At 38.9% G+C, this 23,346-nt stretch overlaps 1 protein-coding gene across 7 annotated transcripts in view; it reads left to right on the forward strand.

Moving 5' to 3' along the window:
• ENPP2 (ectonucleotide pyrophosphatase/phosphodiesterase 2) overlaps positions 1-23,346 on the forward strand; it is a 75,005-nt gene that overhangs the window by 44,361 nt on the left and 7,298 nt on the right. For 4 of the 7 annotated variants that reach the window (XM_054058765.1, XM_054058762.1, XM_054058763.1 and 1 more), the window contains exons 12-24: positions 6,507-6,618; positions 7,946-8,071; positions 10,397-10,428; positions 11,235-11,362; positions 13,825-13,912; positions 14,062-14,149; positions 15,049-15,221; positions 15,510-15,561; positions 17,584-17,720; positions 18,210-18,345; positions 18,614-18,691; positions 21,168-21,300; positions 21,927-22,083. In XM_054058765.1, the coding sequence (XP_053914740.1) occupies positions 6,507-6,618; positions 7,946-8,071; positions 10,397-10,428; positions 11,235-11,362; positions 13,825-13,912; positions 14,062-14,149; positions 15,049-15,221; positions 15,510-15,561; positions 17,584-17,720; positions 18,210-18,345; positions 18,614-18,691; positions 21,168-21,300; positions 21,927-22,083 (1,440 nt within the window). Of the gene's footprint in view, positions 1-2,771; positions 2,955-6,506; positions 6,619-7,945; positions 8,072-10,396; positions 10,429-11,234; positions 11,363-13,824; positions 13,913-14,061; positions 14,150-15,048; positions 15,222-15,509; positions 15,562-17,583; positions 17,721-18,209; positions 18,346-18,613; positions 18,692-21,167; positions 21,301-21,926; positions 22,084-23,346 lie in introns of all 7 variants that reach the window. The other 3 variants (XM_009568765.2, XM_054058761.1, XM_054058766.1) reach the window with 2 other exon arrangements.

Consider the following 23,346-nt stretch of genomic DNA (forward strand, 5'->3'; position numbering starts at 1 on the left):
AGAGAACCGACAAAATAGCAGATGAGCAAGTATGGGTTCGCAGTTCAAACAGTGGCCATTTGTGAATGGAAATTTAAATAAATGAATGCAGCTGTGTAAGTATATAGACGCTGAGATTTGCTAGGGGTCTGGTTTTAGGACAGAAAAGCTAGGAAGTATTTAAAATGGTTTCTCTTGACATTGTTTTCAATGTAATTTTTAAGAGCTATGAAATCTAAATCAGCTGTGAAGAGAGTCCTCAAAGGCATCCCTTTCAGCTGCTTCTTTGATATCAGTAGCACATCCTCCCTGGGAAATCATTCTTTTCTTATGTACAGTGGCAGCAGCTCGGCAACTGGAGTAGTACTGACCACTTCATTTTTTTTTTTTTTCCATGCAAAGACACATCAGCCAAACAGTAATGTCTGAAAACAAGCGCTTTTGTGTTATATTTAAGATGGGCTTCTTAGTTCTTCTTTTGAAGAGTGAAGATACTATGCTGAGTTTTTCTTACTGCATTTAGTAGCTTGAGGAATATTTTTATGCCTTGAAAACCTCCAAATCTTGCAAATGTCTATTACAGTAAAGTAATTGTTTAGTAGAGCTTATTATAACAAACGTTCTAAATGTATAATCTTAGAGATGTAATGTGGCATCTATTACTGATCATTTTCAGCTTCCAGACTTCAGCAGATAGCCCTTAGAGCTTCACAGGCTATGCAGCCTATGTGCTGCTGAGTGTCTTAAAATCTAGAAATAAAGTGACTTAGATGCACTTAAACTCTATTGGTGAATTGCAAGTGGTGTTGATTTAAATGGAGTATGGATTATGACTAGTGTCCACTAGAGTAAATTTGCATGTCCTCAATATTATGAATTTCAGTTTAAATGAGTTGGTGGTTTAGATTTTGGTTTTTTTTTTTTTGTGGGACATGAATAAAATTCTTCACAAGTATTTCAGTGGGTTCCATTATGTTTCCAGGAGTAGTTATGGGAGTTATCAAATATGTGCTTTCTCTTGATTGACTTCTGCATTTTTTTGTTTTCTTTCCTTCTGTGCTTCGGCAGTTGAACTCTGGTAGGTTGGTCCGTCCGGGTCAAGAAGCAGAGCTTTGGCTGGCTAGTTACCCTTGTGATGTTACAGTTCCCTTTTGTAAGCAGGGAGGGATTCATTTCCCTCCTCCATAACTCTGTTCTGACTTTTCTTAAGCAAGACTAAGATTTGGCTGGTTAATAAGAACTTGGCTTTTTTGGTTTTTTTTTCCCCCTCCTAGCTAACTTTTTTTTTTGTAAATAAAATACTCTAGAAATATACTACCATAAGAGCTCTAAAACACATGAAAATCTGGCATTGCTAAGCCGTTCCTGCTGCTCCTCTAACATGCTGTCTTGAGACGGCTATTTTCAGTGTTCAGACCCGGTTCTCCTGCGCTCGCGTATTTCTGGCATTGTGGACCTTTGGCTGAGCCGATTCAGTGACAGTAAACCAAGAATCCTTCCTTTCCCTGCTGCTCCTCTCATCAGGACTGCACAAAGCTTGAAGCGTTTTAAAAACAGAAAACTGGTGCTGCTTTATTAAAATGCCTTTCTGGAGAGAGACGAATGAGACTGGACTAGAATCTCCTTTCCAGCTGCTTGCCTTGGAAGCAATGAAACAGCATGGCAGATGGTAACATCCCCTTCCTTCCCTTCCCTGTTTACATAGCTCTGTAACTGAACAAATGTGAGAAGCTGCCTAAGTACATACAAGTTAAATATCATCATAAATCTCCGACTCTTCTTGAGCCCACTCAGAGTGCTCCATTATACGCAGCGTGTTGTAGTTACTATCTCCTGGTAGGCGTCATCTATCAGCACTTCACATGCAATCCCAAGGGGGGCCAAGAGCCTGCGGCTTGTGTTACAATCAGTGAGAATGATATGGTTTAAAACCAAGTGAACTGATTAATGGGACTTTTTTTTCCAGTTATATCTTAAAAGCTTTTCCTCCTTCTGTAAGTCTGTCTTAAGTATTTATGCATTTATGAACAATAACGTTACCCAATACGATGCCACACTGAAAGCACTAGGAAATTAAATTCTCAAATTGTCCATAGAGCTGGTAAAAAGGCAGGTAGTAGTGCAGCTTTCTGATGCACTGTCACTAATGTGCCCCGACTAGCTGATTTGAAGGATACAAGCTCCATGCCAACTGAATGTCACCTTTGTGGCTCTGTCCTGCAGACCTGCATTCCCTAGACAGTGGCTGGAGTTGTTCTGGTGGGGTGCACGGCCACTACACAGTGGTGGCCTGCTAATGCTAATGATAAGGTTACCTGGTGTCACTGATTCAGCCAAAAAGTGGGTGTAGGAAGCCTCACAGAAAGCTGTGTGGACTGGACAGGCTGTAGTACTCATACCTGAACAATGATCCAAGTGGAATGTTGTTTCCACCAGCACTCTACTCCAGACACTCATTAAATTGTACACAATGAATTTTGCCTAAATTGAGGTAGTTTACTGAAGTTTTGATAATATTAATGGATTAATATTTGATCAATAAAACCCTTCTATATAACTATATATTCAAAACCAGAAGCCCCACCTATCTAATGAAACACTATTTTCATTTGCTTTTATGCTGTCCGCTCTCATAAGCTGCTGTTCTGCTTCGGTGGTTCCTCTTAAAAAGAGACAGATCCTAAATTGTCCAAAAGCCTAAGCTGAAAAGGGCATGGTATTTATGGTTTAGGATTATCTGGCACAGGTAGCTTTACTATCTGATGTGAGTTGAGACAGGCTTTTTTTCTGAGTCCAGACATCTCTCCTCGCCGGTACAGGAGAGTAGTTATGGCTCCCCTCTTACTCCGCCTAAGAGACCTAAGAGAAAACTTCCTCCTAAGAGGAGACAGGAAAGACCAGTTGCAGCTCCAAAGAACAGAAGAAGAAAAGTACATAGAGTGGATCAATATGCTGCGGAAGCTCGTCGGAAGAAAGTAAGTTTACATACATTCCAAAATTTTATGATCAAAGTGCCACTTTTTAGGCACTTCTTTAGCTTTATTTTTTTTCAACTTTGGAGTTCACCCCATGCTTCAGGTTTGGATTTTGCAGACAGAACTTCTATAAATGTACTGAAGGACCCAAAGTAAGCAGCTAAACCAGACTAAGTCTCTGGGAGCTGTTTTTCTTGTTTCAGGCTTTGTTCGCGTTAGGGAAAGTCATCTTTATATCCTCTTTATGTTTTTAAATTTAGCCATCATCTGGAGGCAAGGTTGGCTAAATTGCTGGGAAGACGCTACCATGTTGCTAACCCTTCGGGGATATTACAAATTCTGTAATATGTTGTAGTGTCCTTAACTCCCCAGCTCTTGATTATTTGAGCTATTCTGTGCGTAATTGTCATGGTTGTGGAGAAGTCCTGGAAATGACTCTCAACATCTAAAAGAGAAAGAACTTTAAAAAGTTGTTTTGAAAAAACACAAGTCAATTTATGACTTTGGATGGAAGAAGGTTCTTGATTACATGATTTTTGAATGCAGTATTTGTAATAGTGGTGTGTAACTATTTTCTCAAGAAAATGTTCAGATAGAAGTTGCTGTATTAGGAAAAGTTGCAAATGGAGGAAAAAGGTATTCCTTATTGTATTGTCTTTCTTTGCCTGGCAGTGACTAATACACTGGGGGGGGTATAGACTATGTCAGTATTACTTTCATTTCAGAAATTTAGCTAAATAATCCCAAAGCTTTTAAAAAAAACAATTTAAATATTTTGGTTTTAGGCTTTAAACAACAACCTTAACACTCCACTATGTCCTTCAACAGGCTATCTTTTTGTGGGAGTGTTTTTTGACTTGTGGCATGACTGAACTGAAAACAGCTATTTTGAAAATGATTCTTTTAAGTGTAATGATATGGCAGACAGGGACATACAAAACATTATTAGGTATAAGGAAACAGAAATTTTCCATTGAACTTCTGACACAGATTTACCTGTGAGAAGAACTAATAGCTGCTATGGATATTGCTATTATTAATTTGCCATTCCAAGGCACATCCTTCTGGTATGCAGTATATTAAGTGGCCTGTATCATTCCTGATCATGTGAAGCGTGTGTGACCATATCTTCCCTCTCCTCCCTCCTTTCTTTCCCTGGATGAAAAGGTCATCATGAACTTATCACTAAAGAACTCTTCATGATAAGTAAACTGTGAAAATTTATCATTTCAGGAAAAAAAATAATTCTAATTTTACACAATAGTTCCCATAGTCTCTGCAAGTTAATCTTTTGGTGCTGTTTGAGAGCAATGGCATATAATACAGTCTGGGTCCTACCAAATTAAACAACAACAAAAAGATAAAGTTAAGTTCTTTCTAATCAAGCTTCTTCTAAGGGAAACTAAGCAGACAGTGCAGTTGTGGTCTGGATGTCTCAGATCCCCCACACAAAGGGTTTTACAATAGTACAGACTCTTTATTGTAGCACCAACTTAGAGATCCATGTATCTTGGAAGATAAAATGTTTCTGTACAGCCTTCTGAAGTCTTGATATCAACATATTAGGTCAAAAAAGGTATATGCAAGAGTTTTATTTACCAATAACTCTTTGTAAGTTGCATCTGGGAAAGAACATGAGCTGTAAGAGCAGCATGTCTACACAAAGTCATTGCCTGAATGTGCCACCTACAGACAGCCTCGGGCTGCAAAGACCATTTAGGAAAAATTTGAGTGGTACATAGAATAATAAAAAAATATCTGAATTTAAAAATTAAAGAGAGACAGAATGCAATGAGATGAAGAAATATCAGTGGGGTCCTTTCTAAGAGCCGCTTTGAAAACAGTGAAGCGGTGAAAACTGCGAAGTTGAAGAGTTTTTTTGTGGTCTTTGTGTGGGTTTTGTTTTTTTTCAAAAACAGGATTTTTCATTTATATTGACTTTCTCAGTTTTAGAAATGTCTCTGCAGGTTTACAGATTAAATTGGTGAAGAGGATAGCTAAACAAAATTACCATCATTTGAAATCCTTGAATCTCTAGAAGTACTATTGCTCTATTTTGGTTTTATTATTAATCTTTAAAAGAAACTTCAAGCCTTCTGACAAAAGGGAAGATTAATGGGATAGCCATCTGGATTTCCAGCTTCCTTGAATAAACTTTGATTTCTAAGTGAAAGTCGTATTTCCTTATATGATTGATGTTATGTAAATAGAGTGTCATAAAAAGAATTTACATTTGTTGAAGAAATTCTTTGTATTTGAGAGTGGAATAATGCTGAAACAGACAATTTTCTTTATTTCTAGACTCGTAATTTGTCAAAGTTTTAACTAAACTGACTACTTAGACTTTCCTGAATTAAAATACTGCAAAATTTCCTTCTTTGCCTGAACCACTTCCCTGTGTTGCAGAAAATGTTCTTCTTGTTCCCCACTGTGGTTCCCTCTCTCACGAGCCACTTCTCTGTGTACTTATGGGAGATGGCATTTCCTGTCTCATAACCTATCAGACTCATTTAACATCCATCTCTTGATGGCTCAGACAGAGGGAGAGTTTCTGAACCATTTCTTTCTGGGTTACACTAGTATGGTGTTTATTTTTTCTTCTAAAACTTTTCTGCCAAAATCTATTTTCTTCTCATCCAAAACGTTAAGCATTTTGTTGCTGGGAGGATATTTTGTTGAGTGTACTTGGACCAGCCAAATCAAATAGGCGAGCAAGGAGGAAGTTGGCATATAGTGACAAGAAATGTTTTCTTCAAACCCAACCTAAAATCTGAATCCTTTGCCTAAAAACTTTAAAATATTTCCTTTCTCTGTGTCATCTGGTAAAAATGGTTCCATTTTCTTATAGCTGAAAATGCAATCCTGTGAACATGTCCTGGTGTTTTCTGCTGTGTTTCTTAATGAAAAGGAAACTTAAATGAAGAAGTCACAGTACTGTCTCCATGTCTTTTGGTGCCTGTTGACAATTTTGCCAAACTATTATTTGAGATGTTGGAAACTCTTGGCTTCGAAGCTGAAGAACGCTCCCTCTGAGCCCCATGTGCTGCTCAAGTGACTTGCATGTTGTCATCCTAGTATCAGATGTCCTTTGAAGTTAATTTCATTAAGTGACTTGGCATAAGAATCCCAAGTCCAAGGCTTCATTTCACGTTCATGTTTTAACTAAAACAGTCACATAAAACAGTGTTTTGAAAGTACTGCTTTTTATCTGTAAGCAACAAACTGAACCCCAGAGTCACATGTGTTTTTCATATACCTACTTATATCTATTTGAAATGTACACATGTCCATGGGAGGCCTAGGATCAGCCATAAAGATCTTCTGCTGTCTTGAGTCAGCATCTCAGCAGGGCTTTCTTATGATGAAATCACAGTGTGGATATAGGAAAGGAAATGGTGTGATAGTTGCAGCTCTAGCAGCTCAGCCAAGGCTTTGCCTCTTGACCTGGATGGGTATCCTATTGGAGTTTTGCCAAAGGACCTCCATTTGTAGAAGAAGGAAGAACATTGCAATGACAAAACTGACTTTTTTCCTTCCTGCAAATTTATACAGATGATGGTAAATCCCCTGAGAGAGATTGACAAGACTGTGGGACAACTAATGGATGGCCTGAAACAGCTGAAACTACATCGATGTGTCAATGTCATATTTGTTGGTGATCACGGTAAAATAAACAATATTCTTTATCAATACGTAAATGCTTGAGCAATATAGCTGTACGTATAGTAGGTGGCTTAAATGAAAGTTCTGTTTAAGATATTTTCATGCCTTTTTTTTCTGGCAGTTTAAATCCCCCAAACCAGCCAGTGTGGACTGGACATTCAGCTCACCTGTTAGTTTTCATTGGAGGACACTTCCCTTTCATAAGGATGATCTAGGTATTGTAATAGAAACTCCACTTAGCGTTTTTCAAAGCTTGGCATTTTTGATATCCCATCCAAGTGCAGCTTTCCTTACATGTATTGGAAGGCTATCGAGTGCCTAAAGTAATCTCATAGGCAGCTTTTATAGAAAGAAAAATGTTAGTAGCACTGTTCTTTTCATGAGGAGAGGAGTAAGACTTAAGAACAGGACATTTCCATTGCAGTTAATGATTGAGTTACTAGAGAAAGTTACTTGAGGAAAGACTGGAATGTCTGTAAGGGACTACGTCTAGCTTGGATGGAAAATGTCATCAAAATAATAGAGGAAGGAATAAAATAATAAAAATATATTTCAAGGTCAGATGGACCGTCACCCAAAAGCAGAGATATTATTTGGTAGGTCTCATTCTTTCAGACATCTGAAGAAACTTTATAATAACAAAGAATACTAGAAAAGACAAAAAGGAAAAGAAAGTTTTATTAAAGAAGAATTTGACCATGTTAGAGAAACCTGTTCTTGCATAACTTTTTTTAGCAATGTTGCAAAAGTCCTGTTCCGTTTAGCTCTGTTTTTATGGTATCTCACCAGAACTGCTACATTAGCATTAAAATGGTGTATGCCTTCTTTCTGGCTGTGGGGAAAGAAGGGTAAGGAGCAGGCAGGATTTCCAGAGGGGGCAGTTTGGTGCTGAGAACTGCCTGTGACTGGTGATAAATTCCTTCCCACCGCAAACGGCTCTAGGAGAGAATTGTTTGTCTATGGCTGCCTTAGAACAGACCACCAACAGACAATACCTTTTGTGTGTGTCTTCTCTTAAAATCCTTCATTTAAAAAAAGAAATAATCCCAAAGTAGTACACTAAACTAGAAACAGACTTTGATTTTTCCATATGGTATATGGGGTGATTGTTCCTACAGTGTCAAGACTGATATATCTCTTATGTGGGCAAGTACTAAAATCACCCCTAGTTTGGTTCTCTCCGATGTTGGAATTAGATCACTGGAAAGACCAAAAATAAGATTAGTCATAAAAAAAAAAGAGTATATAGACTGTTTGGGGTCTTTGTTTGCTGTTTGGGAAAGCATATTATTTTCAAGCTGGATTGATTTTGCATTTTCCTTTTGCAGGGATGGAAGACACTACTTGTGAGAGAACTGAATTTTTAAGCAACTATCTGACTAATGTGGAAGATATCATTTTACTGCCTGGATCTTTAGGGCGAATTCGCCCTAGGCCTAGTAGTAACATAAAATGTAAGTTGATTTAATTGTACTTCTTATGTCCTAAAAACTGGATTCTATCACTTCCTTTGGTTGATGTTGTTCAAAGGGTGTAAGATCACAGGTTGCTTTTGGGACATTGAGAGGGAAGCCCTCTGAAGACCACCTGTGTGCTCCCTTCCCAGTGTGGAGTTCACAGACCCCACAGTGGCAGAGCTGTGTCAAGTGGGTGGCTGAAGTGTTCTGAGTTAAAACTCACCCTTTTATAGCAAGGAGAGGTGGGAACTCTTGAAGCCAGTTTCACACACTCTTGAAGCCAGCTTGCACGTCATTGTGAGTTTATTCATGCGTTTCTTCTCTCTGCTAACAAGAATGAGACTTGGGAGATCTCAGCACTGCACAGACTGGATATAAAAAAGATGTCTGAAAAGTGGACTTGTTAAATTTTAATTCGGTACTTTTGGCACAGGTGAGAAGCAGCATGTGTTGTTAAAGAGCAATAGGCTGGGGATGTTGAAGGGCATAAGGGAGATCTAGCGCATGGATTCGGTGCCAACGCTGACAGTAAAACTTGCTGCTTTTTTTGTACTGTGCCATTAGAAGTTCACCCTGACGTGGTGTTTGAGACTAGCTGATCTTTGACAGGAGCAATCAGAGTTCAGGTAGAAGGCCTCTGGTGAAGCTAACTCTGAGTTAAAGCATTGTAGACCCAGCTGCTCTGCAACTGCTCTGTTGAGGACAACCGCCTCCAGGGCAGCGATACCAGGACAAAGCTTCTGCCAGCACTGTAGCTGCTCTTCATTCAGCATACAGGGGCAAACCTGGCTTTGCCAGGAGTATAAGCTACCAGGCAAACTGAAAATCATGAACTAACCACATGTACCTACGTTTTTTGCAATGTGTGCTACAAGGGTGACTACTTTTTGTAGAGGGAAAGATCAGATAGTTGGGACAGCCAAGTGCCTCCTCATAACACTTCAGATATACTTTGAGGACAAATTTCACAAAAAATCGGTCTTTGAAAATCTAAAATTTTAGGAATAGTAGTAGAAATTATAATGTGGTAAAACTTTCTTAGATACTGATTTATGTATGCATTTATTTTATTATGAACTAATTTACCTGAGTATTTATGCTCTAGGAATATGGGATGAGTATGTAAAGATCTGCTCAAAATAGTGCGTATATCAATTAAACTTACTAGACTACCATAAAGACTGAATTCTTGCATGGCACAGTCTGCTGAAAACTTATTTTAATTCTGAGAATATTTTTTTTTTTAAGATCTTTCAGTCCTTGAATTCCAAAACTGCTGAGAAAAACTGAGTTTTCTTTGGAGGATGAATAGCAGCCCCTTCCAACAAGGGTAGCTAAACTGACTGACCTCTGAGTCATGCTACTGGTGTTCCCGCAATACCATTTTCCCCTTTTGGCCTCTGTCCATAGCTTCCTAGTTTGAATATTTGTGATGGCTTATAAATCAGCAGCTTGAACATAGAATAAAGAAACACATCACTTAGGTTTAGTACTGGGATTTGACCCTTTAAATGGCAAATTACCAGCTTTTTTATTCCTACTTCATTTTTTTATTGATAACATTGCTTTAAGTATGACGGACACGCATTTGAGATTCCGCAGAGTTCATGTCAGGCTTAGCAAGATTGTGCTTAAGCAACCAAGGCAATAATAGTCAGGCAAGAGATTTTCACTTCCTAAGATTTTTGTCTTAGCCTGTTTTTTCTCTCAGGACTGAAAAATGCTTCATTTCACCTCTCCCCCTCAGAAGAAGAGAGAGTTAGTGTGGATTTTTGCTGATTTTGGGCTTTTATACATTGTACATGTCCCTTCAATATTCTAAAGACACATCCAGGGTATTTTACTGTGGCTTTTCACTTACTCTGTAGTGACCTATGCAATACGTGAAGCATAAAAAGACAGACAGAAAATGCTACGTATTTATCTTACTGATTCTAAGGAAGCACGTTGTTGCATTCAAATGTGCTTCCAAAATTTTCAAATAAAGTCTTTGTATTTGGGGATGATTTTTTATTTTAAAGGAAAGCAGTCAAAAGACTTGCAATTATGTTTTCAAAAAGCACAATAAATATTAAGCTAAGGCTGAAATTATAAAATAGTTAGCAACAGTACCTAAGCAACTAAAATATCACTAAGTAAAGGGTATACACTTAAATTTCAGTTCATAGTCAGGGTACCCTACCTGATTCATAGTGTACTTTTAGTAAAGATCAGCCATCTTTTAGACGATTACTTGTGTGAAACTACATAATTCTCTTGTGTTTTCTTCTGTTAATTGTTAATCTTTTACGTTTTTGTATGGTTTTTTTGTTTGCTTGACAGATGACCCCAAAGTGATAGTCGCCAACCTTACAGTAAGTATTTAGGGCTGGGAGGTACCTCTGTCTATATTGCACTGCTCACTTTACATCTTAGTTATTACTCAGCATTCTCTTCTCACTCTTTAGGGAGGAAAACCAACTATTAAGATGAATAAAGTGTTAAATAGTGCCCTTCATGAGTACAGATTAATGTTTGTCATAAATGTCACTGTTTGGTGCTGTAGTAGCTCTTATAACCTTTTTGGTCAGTGCAGAGCCAGAATCTCCCTGACCGTCTTGACTCCCTGAATCGAGTCTATTTATTCGTTCTTTCAGAAATGGAAAAGTAATCTTTTAGGGTAAATATTTTACTAGCACTTTGAAGATGCTGAAAAAGTTCATTTGATAGCCTTCAACTGTAACCTTGTTTTAAATGGAAAAAAACCCCCAGTTTCAAATAAAAGCTGATTAAAAAAAAATTAATATAAAATCTTGTAACCAGATGGCTTTAAATATACCTGTAGATATATTTTGAACATTCAGCTTTCCTCCAAAACTTAAGCTTTGGTCCAGTTAGAATAAAATTCTTCATCTGTGACCTAAGTAAGTGTGCTGGTTTGTATGCTACTTCTAAAAAGACTGTCATGAGAGTTAACTTTTCCAAATACAACATTGAATGACTCCCTAGGCATTGGTTTTAGGTAAATACTGGGGAGAAAGGACTGAACCACATATCATAGCTGTACGCTTTGCTTTCAAGACATCATCAATAATGACCTTAGCAGCTTGATTTCTGTAGCTCAAGCTTTTATGCACATCTATGCTAACAGCAGTGTAGATCGTAACCGTTTGTTTTTCAGTGTAGAAAGCCAGACCAGCACTTCAAGCCTTACTTGAAACAGCACCTGCCTAAACGCTTGCACTATGCCTACAACCGTAGGATTGAGGATGTCCATTTACTGGTGGATCGCAAATGGCATGTGGCAAGGTAAACTCTCACTTTTACTTCCATCCTGATTTTCAGCCCTTTTTTCTAAGGAAGTGAGACACCTTGGAATGCCCTGTTTGTCAGCATCTGGGTCTTTTACTCCAGAACAAGAGGAGGTTTAAACTCGTGATAAGGTTCAGTTATATTTGGTGCCAGGGGGATGTGGCTCAGAAATAGAAATGATTTTAAAGTTTGGGAAGATCAGAGCTGGATAGAGGGTATAAACCCAGACTGGTTTCCTCAAGCAGCTGTGTGGGTTTTGATTGATTAGCTCAAGTATAGGAGCTGACAAGCTTTTTTAATCTCGTGCAAGTTCATTCCAATCAGAAAGCAGGCAATATGGGAGGAAAGGGCAGGCATTTGTGACCAGAGGATGTTAGGAAACAAGACGCTGAGTGGATGCACTGGGTGAATGGAAAGAGAATGGAGATATTGGTAGAGTGGGTGAATGCCTCAGAATGTGTGGAAGCGTATGACAGGGTGGCCGTCAGCATGCCGGCAATGTGCTGTGTATTGTGTTGCAAAACAAATCCACAGAAACCCAGGATGCTTTAGTTCTGAGAACTGTTTTGTGTTGTTCTTCCCCATATGGCTCTGAATTTTCTGTTGCAAAATATGGGCAATTTTTAATATTCTTATTAGAAAGTTAGCTGAAAATTGAGCAAGGAAAACCAAGTTGGTACATGTATGTCTAGAATGAACAGGAGAGGAGTAGCTCTTGTTTATGAATAGTGCACATGGTTTAATATATGTTGTTTCTTGCTTTGAGGTTTGACACATGTTGTGTATTACAGTATGAGAATGACTGGTCCTTATGCATAAAGCTGACTCAATGGTTTCTGGAAGATGACACAGCTTTTGGCTCATGGTAGTCCGTTATGAGCTTTAAATTATGGTAGGGCTTTTTTGCCCATGTAGCTGCCAGGCAAACACACGGTGTGTTGTAAGTGCCTTTTGACATCTGTGCTTATCTTTCCATGAATTATGCAAGGATCACTCTGCTGAAGCAGTGAAGGAGAAACCCCAATTGCTTTCTTGCACAACGCCACTAGCTGACTGGCTGGCTGCCCCGTTCAGCTTCTGTGGCTAGCGTTCATGTACCTTTCAAAGAACCACACTGAGTTTCAGACCTATAAAAGTTTTAGTTTTAAGAATTTTACTGGAACTGATGGGATGGCCAGAGTTGATCTACGTTTAGTAATTTCTTATTAATTAAATCACTTTTTTGGCTTATTATTTTGTTCATTTTCTGAAATCTCATTCACAAATAATGAATGTGTTAATGTAACTGTAATTCATTGTATATTCACAGCTGGGAAAATGTCAGTGACAGAGGCAATTGCAGTAAATCTTGCAATTTACAAGGCCAAACTTGAACTTTGGCTGAGCATCATTTTATTGCAAATGAAGAAATTAACTTGTAGGATGATCTGGTCCCTTGCATACACTGCCTGCACATGGCCCTTGTAAAACTGTAGAATGTATTCTGGAACAAGCTGGAAATTATAATTCCTATGGCATAATACTTATTTTTCCTTGCATTTTGTAAAAAGAAAAAAAGAGTAACAAGCTAATATTTACCATTCCTGTGATACAGTACTTATTTTCTCAGCCATTTATCTTCATTACAATCTTTCTCTTCCCTCCGACTTTGTTTCTGCTCCCTATTTTTGTTTATTGGGTGGAAAGTAAACAGATAAAAACACTTTACAACATTGTATTACATTTGCAGCATTGTAACATCACAAAAGTGCTTTCTTAGACTATGTTGGCCTTTTGAGCACTGGAAGAGTATGGTCCAAAATACCTCCAGTCTGTAATAGGTGATGTGATACAGGAAGTCTGAGAAAATAAGTAAACACATGCTAAGACTGTTATCAGTTAGTAGGAGTTGGCTGTTTGGTCTGCAGCCTCTTACAGTGAGAGCAGAGGGAGCATCCCTGGAGTTGGATAATCCTATGGTCCCCACAGCTGCTATTCAAGAAAGATAAGCAAGGCTATTCTCTGGGATTGTTGAGCCTGGAGAAGAGGAGGCTGAGGTGTGACATTACTGCTGTCTACAACTGCCTAAAAGGAGGTTATAGCAAGGAGGATGCTGGTCTCTTCTCCCAAGTAATAAGTGATAGGACAGTAGGAAATGGCCTCAATTTGCACCGGGGAGGCTTGCATTGGATATTAAGAAGAATTTTTTTACTGAAAGAGCGGTGAAGCATTGGAACAGGCTGCCCAGGGCAGTGGTGGAGTCACCATCCCTGGAGGTGTTCAAAAAACATGTAGATGTGATGCTTCAGAATATGGTTTAGTAGGCATGTTGATGGTGTGTTGATAGTTGGACTTGATCTTCCAACCTTAATGGTTCTATGATTCTTGTGACTTTATCCCTCCTACCCTAAAGTACGTTGTCAGGTCAGCCACCCTACCTACACCTTTGAGGAAATGTTCTAATATTTATTTCAATTTAGGAAAGCTGTAGACGTTTACAAGAAACCGACAGGAAAATGTTTCTTCCATGGAGATCATGGCTATGACAACAAGATAAACAGCATGCAGGTATGAGCAATGCAGTAACCTTTGAGGGAAGATCATTGAAGGCAATTGTTGGAATTCTGTAAAATATAAATATTGACTGAAAAAAACCCCTACCTTTTTAATACTTTTCTTTTGTATTCTTGTCTTGGTTTTTTTTTTTTTTTTGGAAGACTGTCTTTATAGGTTATGGCCCTACATTCAAATACAAGACTAAAGTACCTCCTTTTGAAAATATTGAACTTTACAACGTCATGTGTGGTAAGCTATCTGCCTGAGGAATTTTAAGTGAAACACTTTGTTTTAGCTAATAGGGTTTCATTCAGGCACTCATGAGCTTGTGCCTTGACACCCTCCCAGCATCATTTCCCCAGTTCCTTCACAAGGACTTGCTTTTTGTCCAAGAGGGCTGAAGGTGGTTCTCAGGTGCCTCGGTTTGTTCTACTCTAGATGCTGGCCAATAAAAGCCATTAACATAGTTTTGCTATGTGTAGCTTGGCAGAAATTGAATACTCACCACTACAGAGCACAGGCTCCACACCTCATCAGTCTAGGAAGGAGGTTTCTGTTCACAGACTGCTTCTGTACTTGCACGTCTCACGGAGCAGCTCAAGGGCATCGTTTAGTTTTCTGTGACATCTCCTGATACGACTGTTTTCTGAATTTGTACTGTATCCATGAAGAAGAATCTGACTATATATACTGATATTCATTAGTCTTTTATTGTCCTAGAAAAACAGTGTTAAAGAAAACTTTCAAATAAAAAGTATAACATTTTTTTTCCCAAAAGTGAGACACCAAAATGGTAATTATTCTTTATCTATAAAGCAGGAGATAAATAACACTTTGTTACAGACAGTAGGTGTAAGGTCAGCACTTTGACTGTAGGTTTGCGCTGGAAGCTGCAGGAGTACTTACAATAAAACTGTTTTCCAGTGTTTTACTGCAAATTAGTGTTCTTGTCATAGAGACTACCATATTATTCAGGCAGCATCTGCCATTTTATAATTTGTTCAAACTGTCAGTATTTTTATTACATTAAAATCATTCACTAGCATGTTGTGTATGTGAATATTATTGCAAATGTCTTAGATCAGTAGAGGTGTTGCTGAGTGCGTGTTTGCAATCTGATTTTATTTTTCTCATTGGTGGTTTCACAGATCTTCTTGGATTAAAGCCTGCTCCCAATAATGGCACCCATGGAAGTTTAAATCACCTGCTGAGAGCCAATGTTTATAAACCAACTGTGCCAGATGAAGTTGCGAAACCACTCTACCCTGTCGCTCCACCTTCTGTATCGGATTTTGATATAGGATGTACGTGTGATGATAAGGTAGGTGTTTAGGGTCTGCTGATGCTTCTGCCACTGGAAGCAGTTGCCTAGTAAAGTTGTACTCCCTTTATATGTTTTGAGAGGGTGTTACTCTGTAAGAATTCCCCAGATCCTTCCTATGAAGTGTTTGTGCTCTTCTAGAGCAATTATGGCTTTTTGTAAAACAGGAAACAAAAATAAATCAGTGTTTTATAGTGCTAGTTTTGTTTTGCTAGATGTCTAGTAAAATGAGATGTCAGTCAGAATGCTCCAGTGATCCTAATCTTGTTCCTTTTTTCTGTTCTTGAGAAGAACAAGTTGGATGAACTCAACAAACGCTTTCATGTCAAGGGAACAGAAGGTGAGAGCCTGGTGCCTTAATTGTTGAAATTGGTTCTTGTTTTCTTTTGCAAGTTACTTTGTGTCACTGATGCCAGAGAAACTCCTGTTTAGTTTGTGTAGTAAATTGTCTTTTCAAATAACTGTCAAAATAACACATAGACTTACAGCATATACATGAGCAAGATTAAGAGCTGCTCATGTGAGGGAGTGCATGCTATCTTTATTGTAATTAGGACTAAAGTATCACTCAGTGATATGAGTTTTGGCTCTTCCATTCCATCACCTTCGGGAAGTCTAATCTTTACTGTGGTGGCAGAGATGAGGACAGTAAAGTGTGCACAAGGCAGGTCTCCATTCAATTGCATGCTATAAATGGGGTGAAATAAATGTGTACACTGTGTTTTACCAACATTGTTCAGGCTTATGCTTCACCAGATGAGTGGTAGAAAGGATGGCACAGCTGCTTTGATGACTGGGTCCTTGATGCTTGGGTTTTGGGATGCAGGGTATCTTCTGAAACAAGTGCAGAAATACTCTGCTAGTTCAGGGAACCTTAACGCATTTTTGTCCTTCATCCGCATTCAAGTCAATGTGGCTCCCATTTTTCTTTGTGAGTTAAATTGCCTTTCTGCAACTATCATCTTGTTAAACTCATTTTTCCAGTTCGTAAAAACTAGTCCCTGCTGTGGCAATTTCTGGCATCAGGATTAAAAAACCTTCATCATTGTACTCCTAGATAATTAAATACCTTTATTTTGATTTAACATTTTGATTCTTCAGTTTAGTCATATAAGAATAGTATTTTTGATTAATTTTAAGATATAAGCATTTAAACCAATTTCCATTGCTCATTTGTAAGTTGTCTGTTAATTGGAATGAAGTGCCCGTTATTTAAACAACAAGCAGTTCTGCTATGTGCAAATTATTTTGTTGTATTTTGTGACAGCCTGTAGCACCTGTTCATGAATCTTTGTGTTTAGTTGATAATTCCCTTCTCCTGCATGGTGTACCATGCATATTTGGTTGATGTTACTCGCATGCAGAAGAAAAAGATGTCTTCAGCTTCTCTGGGGTAGAGCTAGTTTATCATCTGTGTCCTTGCACAAAGCTTTCCCTACTTTTCTTTCATTTTGCCCTAATAAAATATCCTCTATTTGGACTCGAACACTAATAAACCATGCCTTTTTCTTCCAGGTCAAATGCTTATCTGTGAACATTGTTAGGCTGTTTTCCTTGTTTCTATGTTTTGACTTCCAAAAGTGAGCCAAGCCTGTTTGCCAAATGATTATCAACACCAATGAACCACACAGCACAATGCAAGATTAGACAGGAAATTTATTTTTTTCTTTCAGTGATGTTTTTGTCTTTTTATAAGCAATCTTGTCAGAGGTATTTAGCAACATTTAATCATAACACATCAGCAAGACAGAAGAAAAGCAAGTTTTGCAGAGTTGAAGATGTTAGGATAAGGATTTTTTTCATTTGTTCATTTTCTATTTGATATTACTGACAAAAATTAGCACATCAGTCTTTAGAACTATCTTCTGTATCATCCCAGTGGAAAAAAATACACTTTTAGCGAGTGAGCACTTTTGCCTCCCTTTTGAGAGGGACTTCACAAAAAACAAGGGGGAGAGAAAATCTGGAGAAGAGCAGCATGAATGATAGGGTAGGGGCTGAAATAAAGCTGCAAAAAAGTGCTTATCACTTCATGTGTGGCTGAAACATGGACATAAAAATTCTTGTGGAGTCTCCTGTGTTTGAAAAAACACCCTCTCTCCATGCTATGACCCAACGGGCTTTCAAGTGCAGGAGGGACTTTTGACCTCAAAGTGAGAGTTGTGAACCTGGAAGGGGGATCTCTACTAAAAGCATTGCAGAACTGCTGCTCTCTGTTACAAGATTTCCCAAGCAGTTATTCAGGGTCAGTATCCCGATAAAGACCACTGTAAAATCAGCATGTGTTGGAAAGCCAACCCCTTTTTTTTGCCATGTTTAAGGTTTTCAGTAATAAATGTAACTAATTTCTTCTGATCTGTAGAAAAGCATCTTCTGTATGGGCGCCCTGCAGTACTGTACCGCACGAAATACAATATCTTGCATCACCATGACTTTGAAAGTGGCTACAGTGAAACATTCCTGATGCCTCTCTGGACATCTTACACTATTTCTAAACAGGTCAGTGCTGTTTTCCTCTTGAAAAAGTGCTTAAAAAGTCCTAGGGAGATATGTCCAGTTCCTGTATTCTTGAGGTCCTATCATTCTCCTTCCCAGGGTAGAGTCCCACCAGAGAGTATGTCAAATACCATTGTAAACAAAGACAAAGCCTTTTTTTTTTTTATTCAGGGGAAAACAGTTTTAAGGCAAAAGGGCTGTGTATTTACTTCCCTGTTTTTGTTTTCTTTCTAAGTTTTGTTTGATGTACTTTTGTTTTATTTTGATGGAATAATCAGTGACTTCATTTCAATTACTACATATGGTGACTTCTGCTACATGAAGGAGGGGCTCTGCAGCAGATACAAGAGCAGGATTTAAATGTACAGCTAGTTGGTTTATTTTACTCCACACAAGGTCCTCCATGTAATGTCGACTATATAAAATAATTTTCTATTAGCTATAAATGCTGGAATTTGTTTTTGTCATTTCTGTCCATGTTCCTCAATGCAGGCAGAGGTATCGGGTGTCCCGGAGCACCTGGCCAGCTGTGTGAGGCCTGACCTCCGCATTTCTCCAGCAAACAGCCAGAGCTGCGCAGCCTACAGAGGCGACAAACAGATCTCCTATGGCTTCCTTTTCCCTCCTCGTACGTTCAGATAGCTTTTAAATACCTAGAGATTTTGTAATTCTCTTTTTTGTTAGGAAAATCCTTATTTCCCATGTTCAGTTGTCACATTAAAGACAAAGAAGTGCACATATAATGTGCACTTCTGAATATAGCATTCAGATTGCTGTTTTGGATGACAGCATTCCCTTTGGTTAATCTCTGAAGCCATTCAAAACATTTTTATGTTCTTTGAATTTCTTATATTTAATCTTATTAATATTTTTCTGTTTTGTTTCTTTTTTTTCAGAATTAAGTTCCTCTGCAGAAGCAAAATACGATGCTTTGCTAATAACAAATGTCATTCCAATGTATCCTGCCTTCAAAAGTAAGTGCCCTTTCCATGCCTTTACTTCTTTCCCAGTGTGGTGTTGTTTTTTTTTTAATATGTGTTGGTCTATGTAAAGAATTGATGGGAGATGCTTATAACATAACGTTTAGTTACCTGTAGCCAGCAGATAATACATGTGGGCATCTGTATTACCATTAGGTATGGGCAGGCAAAATACCACAAGAAAGGCTTAGATTTAAAAAAAGGTTTGCTCTCCTTGATGCTGGACTAAGATAAGAGCACAGACATGCTGTAGTTCAGCAATTATGCTTCGTGCCACAGTAATTCAGTTTGGGCAAGACGGTTGAGATTTTCTTGTCAGTAGCCTAAGCTCATGCAGAATGTACTTGGGCAACACATTTTTACTTCTCAACTGAAGCCACTTAGCATGCTGTTGTAGTTCAGGGACAAGTGATTATTTTTTATTTTCCTCTCTGTGCTCTTAGAGGGAGACCAAACATATTTATTATCTGTAAAGAAAAAAAGAAGAGGAAAACAGTTTATGGAAAAAGAGGAATAACTTAAGCCTGGCTGAAACTTGCAGCACTGCAGGGATATAGTATTAACATTTCTTTTGTCTGCACATCCGTTTTCTCTCTAGTTTCGCCAAGAGGTAGGAAAACCATCAGACTATTCTGGTGGCACTTTTGGCTTGGCAGGAATTGAGAAGCCTTGGAAGAGTCTCAAGAGCCTGTTCTTGTGAGATTTCCAATTCAGATTTTAGGCCAGAGAGGTTTGGATAAACATCAAAGCCTATAGGAGGCTTTTTCTTTTTAACCAGAAAAGTGTTTTGAACTGAAAAACCTCTGAGTAGGAACAAGTGGTGGTTGCTGGAAATTTGAGCAAAGACACTTAACTGATTACAGAGTGCAAAATTACTGGGGATTTCCCACTCTCAAATCACTTCATAAAAATGCTCTTTATGCTAATGTTAGCCTAAGCAAATTACCTGAGATGCTAATCACAGGAGAACAACTTGCCACCAGCAGCTCGTTTTTGTCTAGTGGCCTTCAGCTTCATCAGAAGCGGGTAAAGGGTTCCCTGGGAACAAATGTTGGAAGTAATATCATTCCTGGGTAATTATGAACCACTACATGTGTGCAGGCTGCAATGCTGAGAGCTGACTATAAGCTCATTATATGGAGCTTTATCCACAACAGGGAAAATACAAGGTGGCAGTTCCACACTATGGTGGCTTTTTGGGCAGTGCTGGCTGCAGGGGCCCTTCCCCTGCTTTGTGTTTTTAATTCACTGTCCCATTCCAGCCACCCAGCCAATAATTCTGTATCTATCTTTTCTGTAGTGAGTGTGACTTAAGGAGCTGCAAGATGATGCCTCTGGGCTGGCCTCCCAGTCCACACTTGTGTTGCTGTCTATGTGGCTGTAGTGGGAACCAAAGTGATGAACTGGTTCACTGGAATACTTGGAGAGGGGGAAAGCTTTGATTTTTGGGCTATTTTTGTTGTTCAGGTTGATGCATTGGAAGAACGAGCAGCCAGAGGAGTGTACTTTCGGCCAAGTGGTTACTGCAGCTGAGGTTCTTGATAGACAATGCTCTCTGTGTGAGCCCAGGCAGGGAGTTCATGTGGCACTGAGTAGCGTGAGGGTAAGGAGTACCAGGGAACTTGCTGAGGCTCGTGTTGCTGTCAGGGTGGGGAACCATGGGCTTCACAGTCTGAGGTGGTGAGAGAAAAGTTTAAGAAGTCAGAGATGTTTCACTTACGTATACTTCTGTTAGTGTTAAAATGAAAAGGAAAAAAAAAAAAAGGAAAGTGTAATGTAAGTGGAGCTTCCAGCATGTTTCCTGTCTCTGCAAGCATCTTGATATGTTAAAGTTAGGAGGGCATGGTGGGTGGAAGTGTGTCATGCTCTTCCCAAAAGTTGCTGTAATGAGATGCCGTGCTGTAATTTGTTCATCCTTGATGGCACCTAATTTAAAAGTTAGCGTATTTTACTCAAGGAAGATATAACCGCAAGACTATGACTGTTGTATTTCCCTTTGTTTTAAAATCTTTGGTGTTTGCTTTTAGTCATGGTGCTGTTTCCTTTGTAATATTAAAAGAAAAACATAGTGCCATTCCGGGTAACTAGATAAGAAAGAAAGAAAGTGTTTACGGGGACATAAGTGTGTGAATAACTGTTTCTACTGCTTGGTGAGATAACAGTAGGCTCTTTGTGCAACATCTATGGTAATGCCAGGCTGGGAGTGGTACCATGCATTTCCTTTATTGCTTTTTTGGGGGAAAAAGATCAACAGAGAACAAAGAAGTCTGAATAGGCTTTATTGACCGAACTGAATGAAGCTGCAGTAAATCTGTAATGCTTAGTCTTTGATTTCCCCTGCTATCATGTGAATGATGTCTCCTGGATTTTTATTTTCAGGGACAAAAATGTTTATAATCTTGACATAGTTTAACTTATGCAAATTTTATGGTTTTTTCTTCCTTTCCCCACCATCCCCTCACCCCCACAGAGGTATGGAACTATTTCCAAAGGGTTTTGGTGAAAAGATATGCTACTGAACGAAATGGAGTCAATGTCATAAGTGGACCAATCTTTGACTATGATTATGATGGTTTACATGACACACCTGACAAAATAAAACAGTAAGAGTTTGTCTTTGGATTGGTTTGTCGTTGCTTCTCTTAGAGGTGCCTTTATCTTAAACAATTAATTAACTGCACATTATTTGATTTTTTGGGGAGGAGATATAATTTTCTAGCTCTTCCTGAAATTATTGTCCATCAAGACAGAATGCCTTTGTAGGTAGGACAGTGGTTAAAATAACAAAATGACAATTTAGTAGGTAACAGTTCACCTTAACTTTTGAAACTACGTATGCATTTATCCTTGAGATGAAGCCGAATTATGTTTCAAGTAATCTCTGTTTTTCTAAAATTGTACACAACTTAAGAGACGACAGCTGGATAGCAGAGCAAACTATAATAGTGCTATTGAGTTAGATACTCAAGTAATTTGTTAATTCAGTAATGCTTTCTGTCTGTCAGTAAACTGAGGAAGCCTTTCAGCACTGGCATGTGGTATTTCTAGAGTACAGTGTCAAAACATGAGTTAATTGAGTGCTCATTTTCAGATAGTGTTTAGGAATCAAACACATCTCAGCAATGTACGTGTGTTGTGACATGTGGGGGAGGAAAGAGTGTGTGGTTTGTGTAACCTACTTCCAAACAAGTTTATCCATTGTGGATACATGTTTGCTTTATATCTCCAGATTTGTGGAAGGCAGTGCCATCCCTGTTCCCACTCATTACTATGCCATCATAACCAGCTGCTTGGATTTCACTCAGCCAGCTGACAAGTGTGATGGACCGCTCTCCGTTCTCTCATACATCCTTCCCCACCGGCCTGACAATGATGAGAGCTGCAATGTAAGTTCTGCTGCACTACTGTAGCCCTATGATAAGTGTTTCCCTGGGATATGTGAAACCCCATTACTATTAGGCCCTATGTCTAATCCTACTATTAGGCTCACTGATGTCTTGAATGAAAGCACAGAGTAGTGACTCTGTTAAGTGTGATATTCAACTCATTATACAAAAGCACACCAGAGAAGTTATGGAACTATAAACACACATAAAGTGATCAGGAAGAAATGACATACAGTAGGTTGGCAGTAAATAACCCTTAGGTTTCTATATTTTGGCAGACATTGTCAGAGTAACTTCAGAGCAGACTGGGGGAAGATTGGATTGTGTGTGTAGTTGTATTGTGCCAGCAGCCAGCGTGGTGTCTCTATTGAGATCTATTTCTCTATGCAGGTACAATATAGTCTGTCTGTACTGTCAGTCCAGGTGCACCAGACAGCATGAGTAGATGCAGCCCTCAGCTAAAAGCTGCCGAGGCTAGAGTGCCAGCACTTGCCGTTTCTAGAATGTGTCTTGATTCAAGGGAAAAGTTTGAATTCTTATTAACAGAGATGACCAGACAGGCTCCAGGTTCATTTTCTGTCTTTGTTTAGGATGCAAGATCCTATAGTGTAAGAATCTTGGTGAAGTACAAAGGCTTTGGTCTGGTCAGCACTGCAGAAAGTAAGACACGCACTCGGCAGCCGGTCGTGTAGCAGGAGAGTGGTCAGGTCCCCCTGGGGTCTGGCACTCTGCAAAGACAGCAGTCCTCCCAGGAAGCTGTATTTAGACTTGTCCTTCCGCCTGAACTTGTTCTCCCATTACACAGCTGTGCGGATTCCTGCACACAGACACTTCACTATAGACTGCCAGGAGACCGTTTCCTGAATGAACGCATTAATGTTATGAATTTTGTATTGGCACAAAAAGTTAGGAATTCTATTCCAGCTACAGGCAGAAATAGTCATTCCAACTCTGTACACAATTCACCTGGAACACTGTCTCTTTCTCATTCATCAAACATCGCCTGCTTTCAGGTCTCTCTTTTTGAAAACCATGCTTTTGGAGCTGTATACCTCTCTCTTGAACACGTCTGGCTTCCCCTTATTTAGATTCTTAACTGCTTGGGGCAGAGTTGTCTACCCCCCAGAAGTCTCAGAAAGTCCTAAATGTATTTCATTATAGTTTTTCTCTAGTGTGCTTTCCTCTGAATCAAGATTCAGTTCGTAACCTTGAAGCTACTAATCTGGCAGTTGTTAGTATCTCTGTCCTTGTATTTCTGCCCAT

The sequence above is a fragment of the Cuculus canorus genome, chromosome 2 (genome assembly GCF_017976375.1).
Source record: "Cuculus canorus isolate bCucCan1 chromosome 2, bCucCan1.pri, whole genome shotgun sequence".
Taxonomy (NCBI): domain Eukaryota; kingdom Metazoa; phylum Chordata; class Aves; order Cuculiformes; family Cuculidae; genus Cuculus; species Cuculus canorus.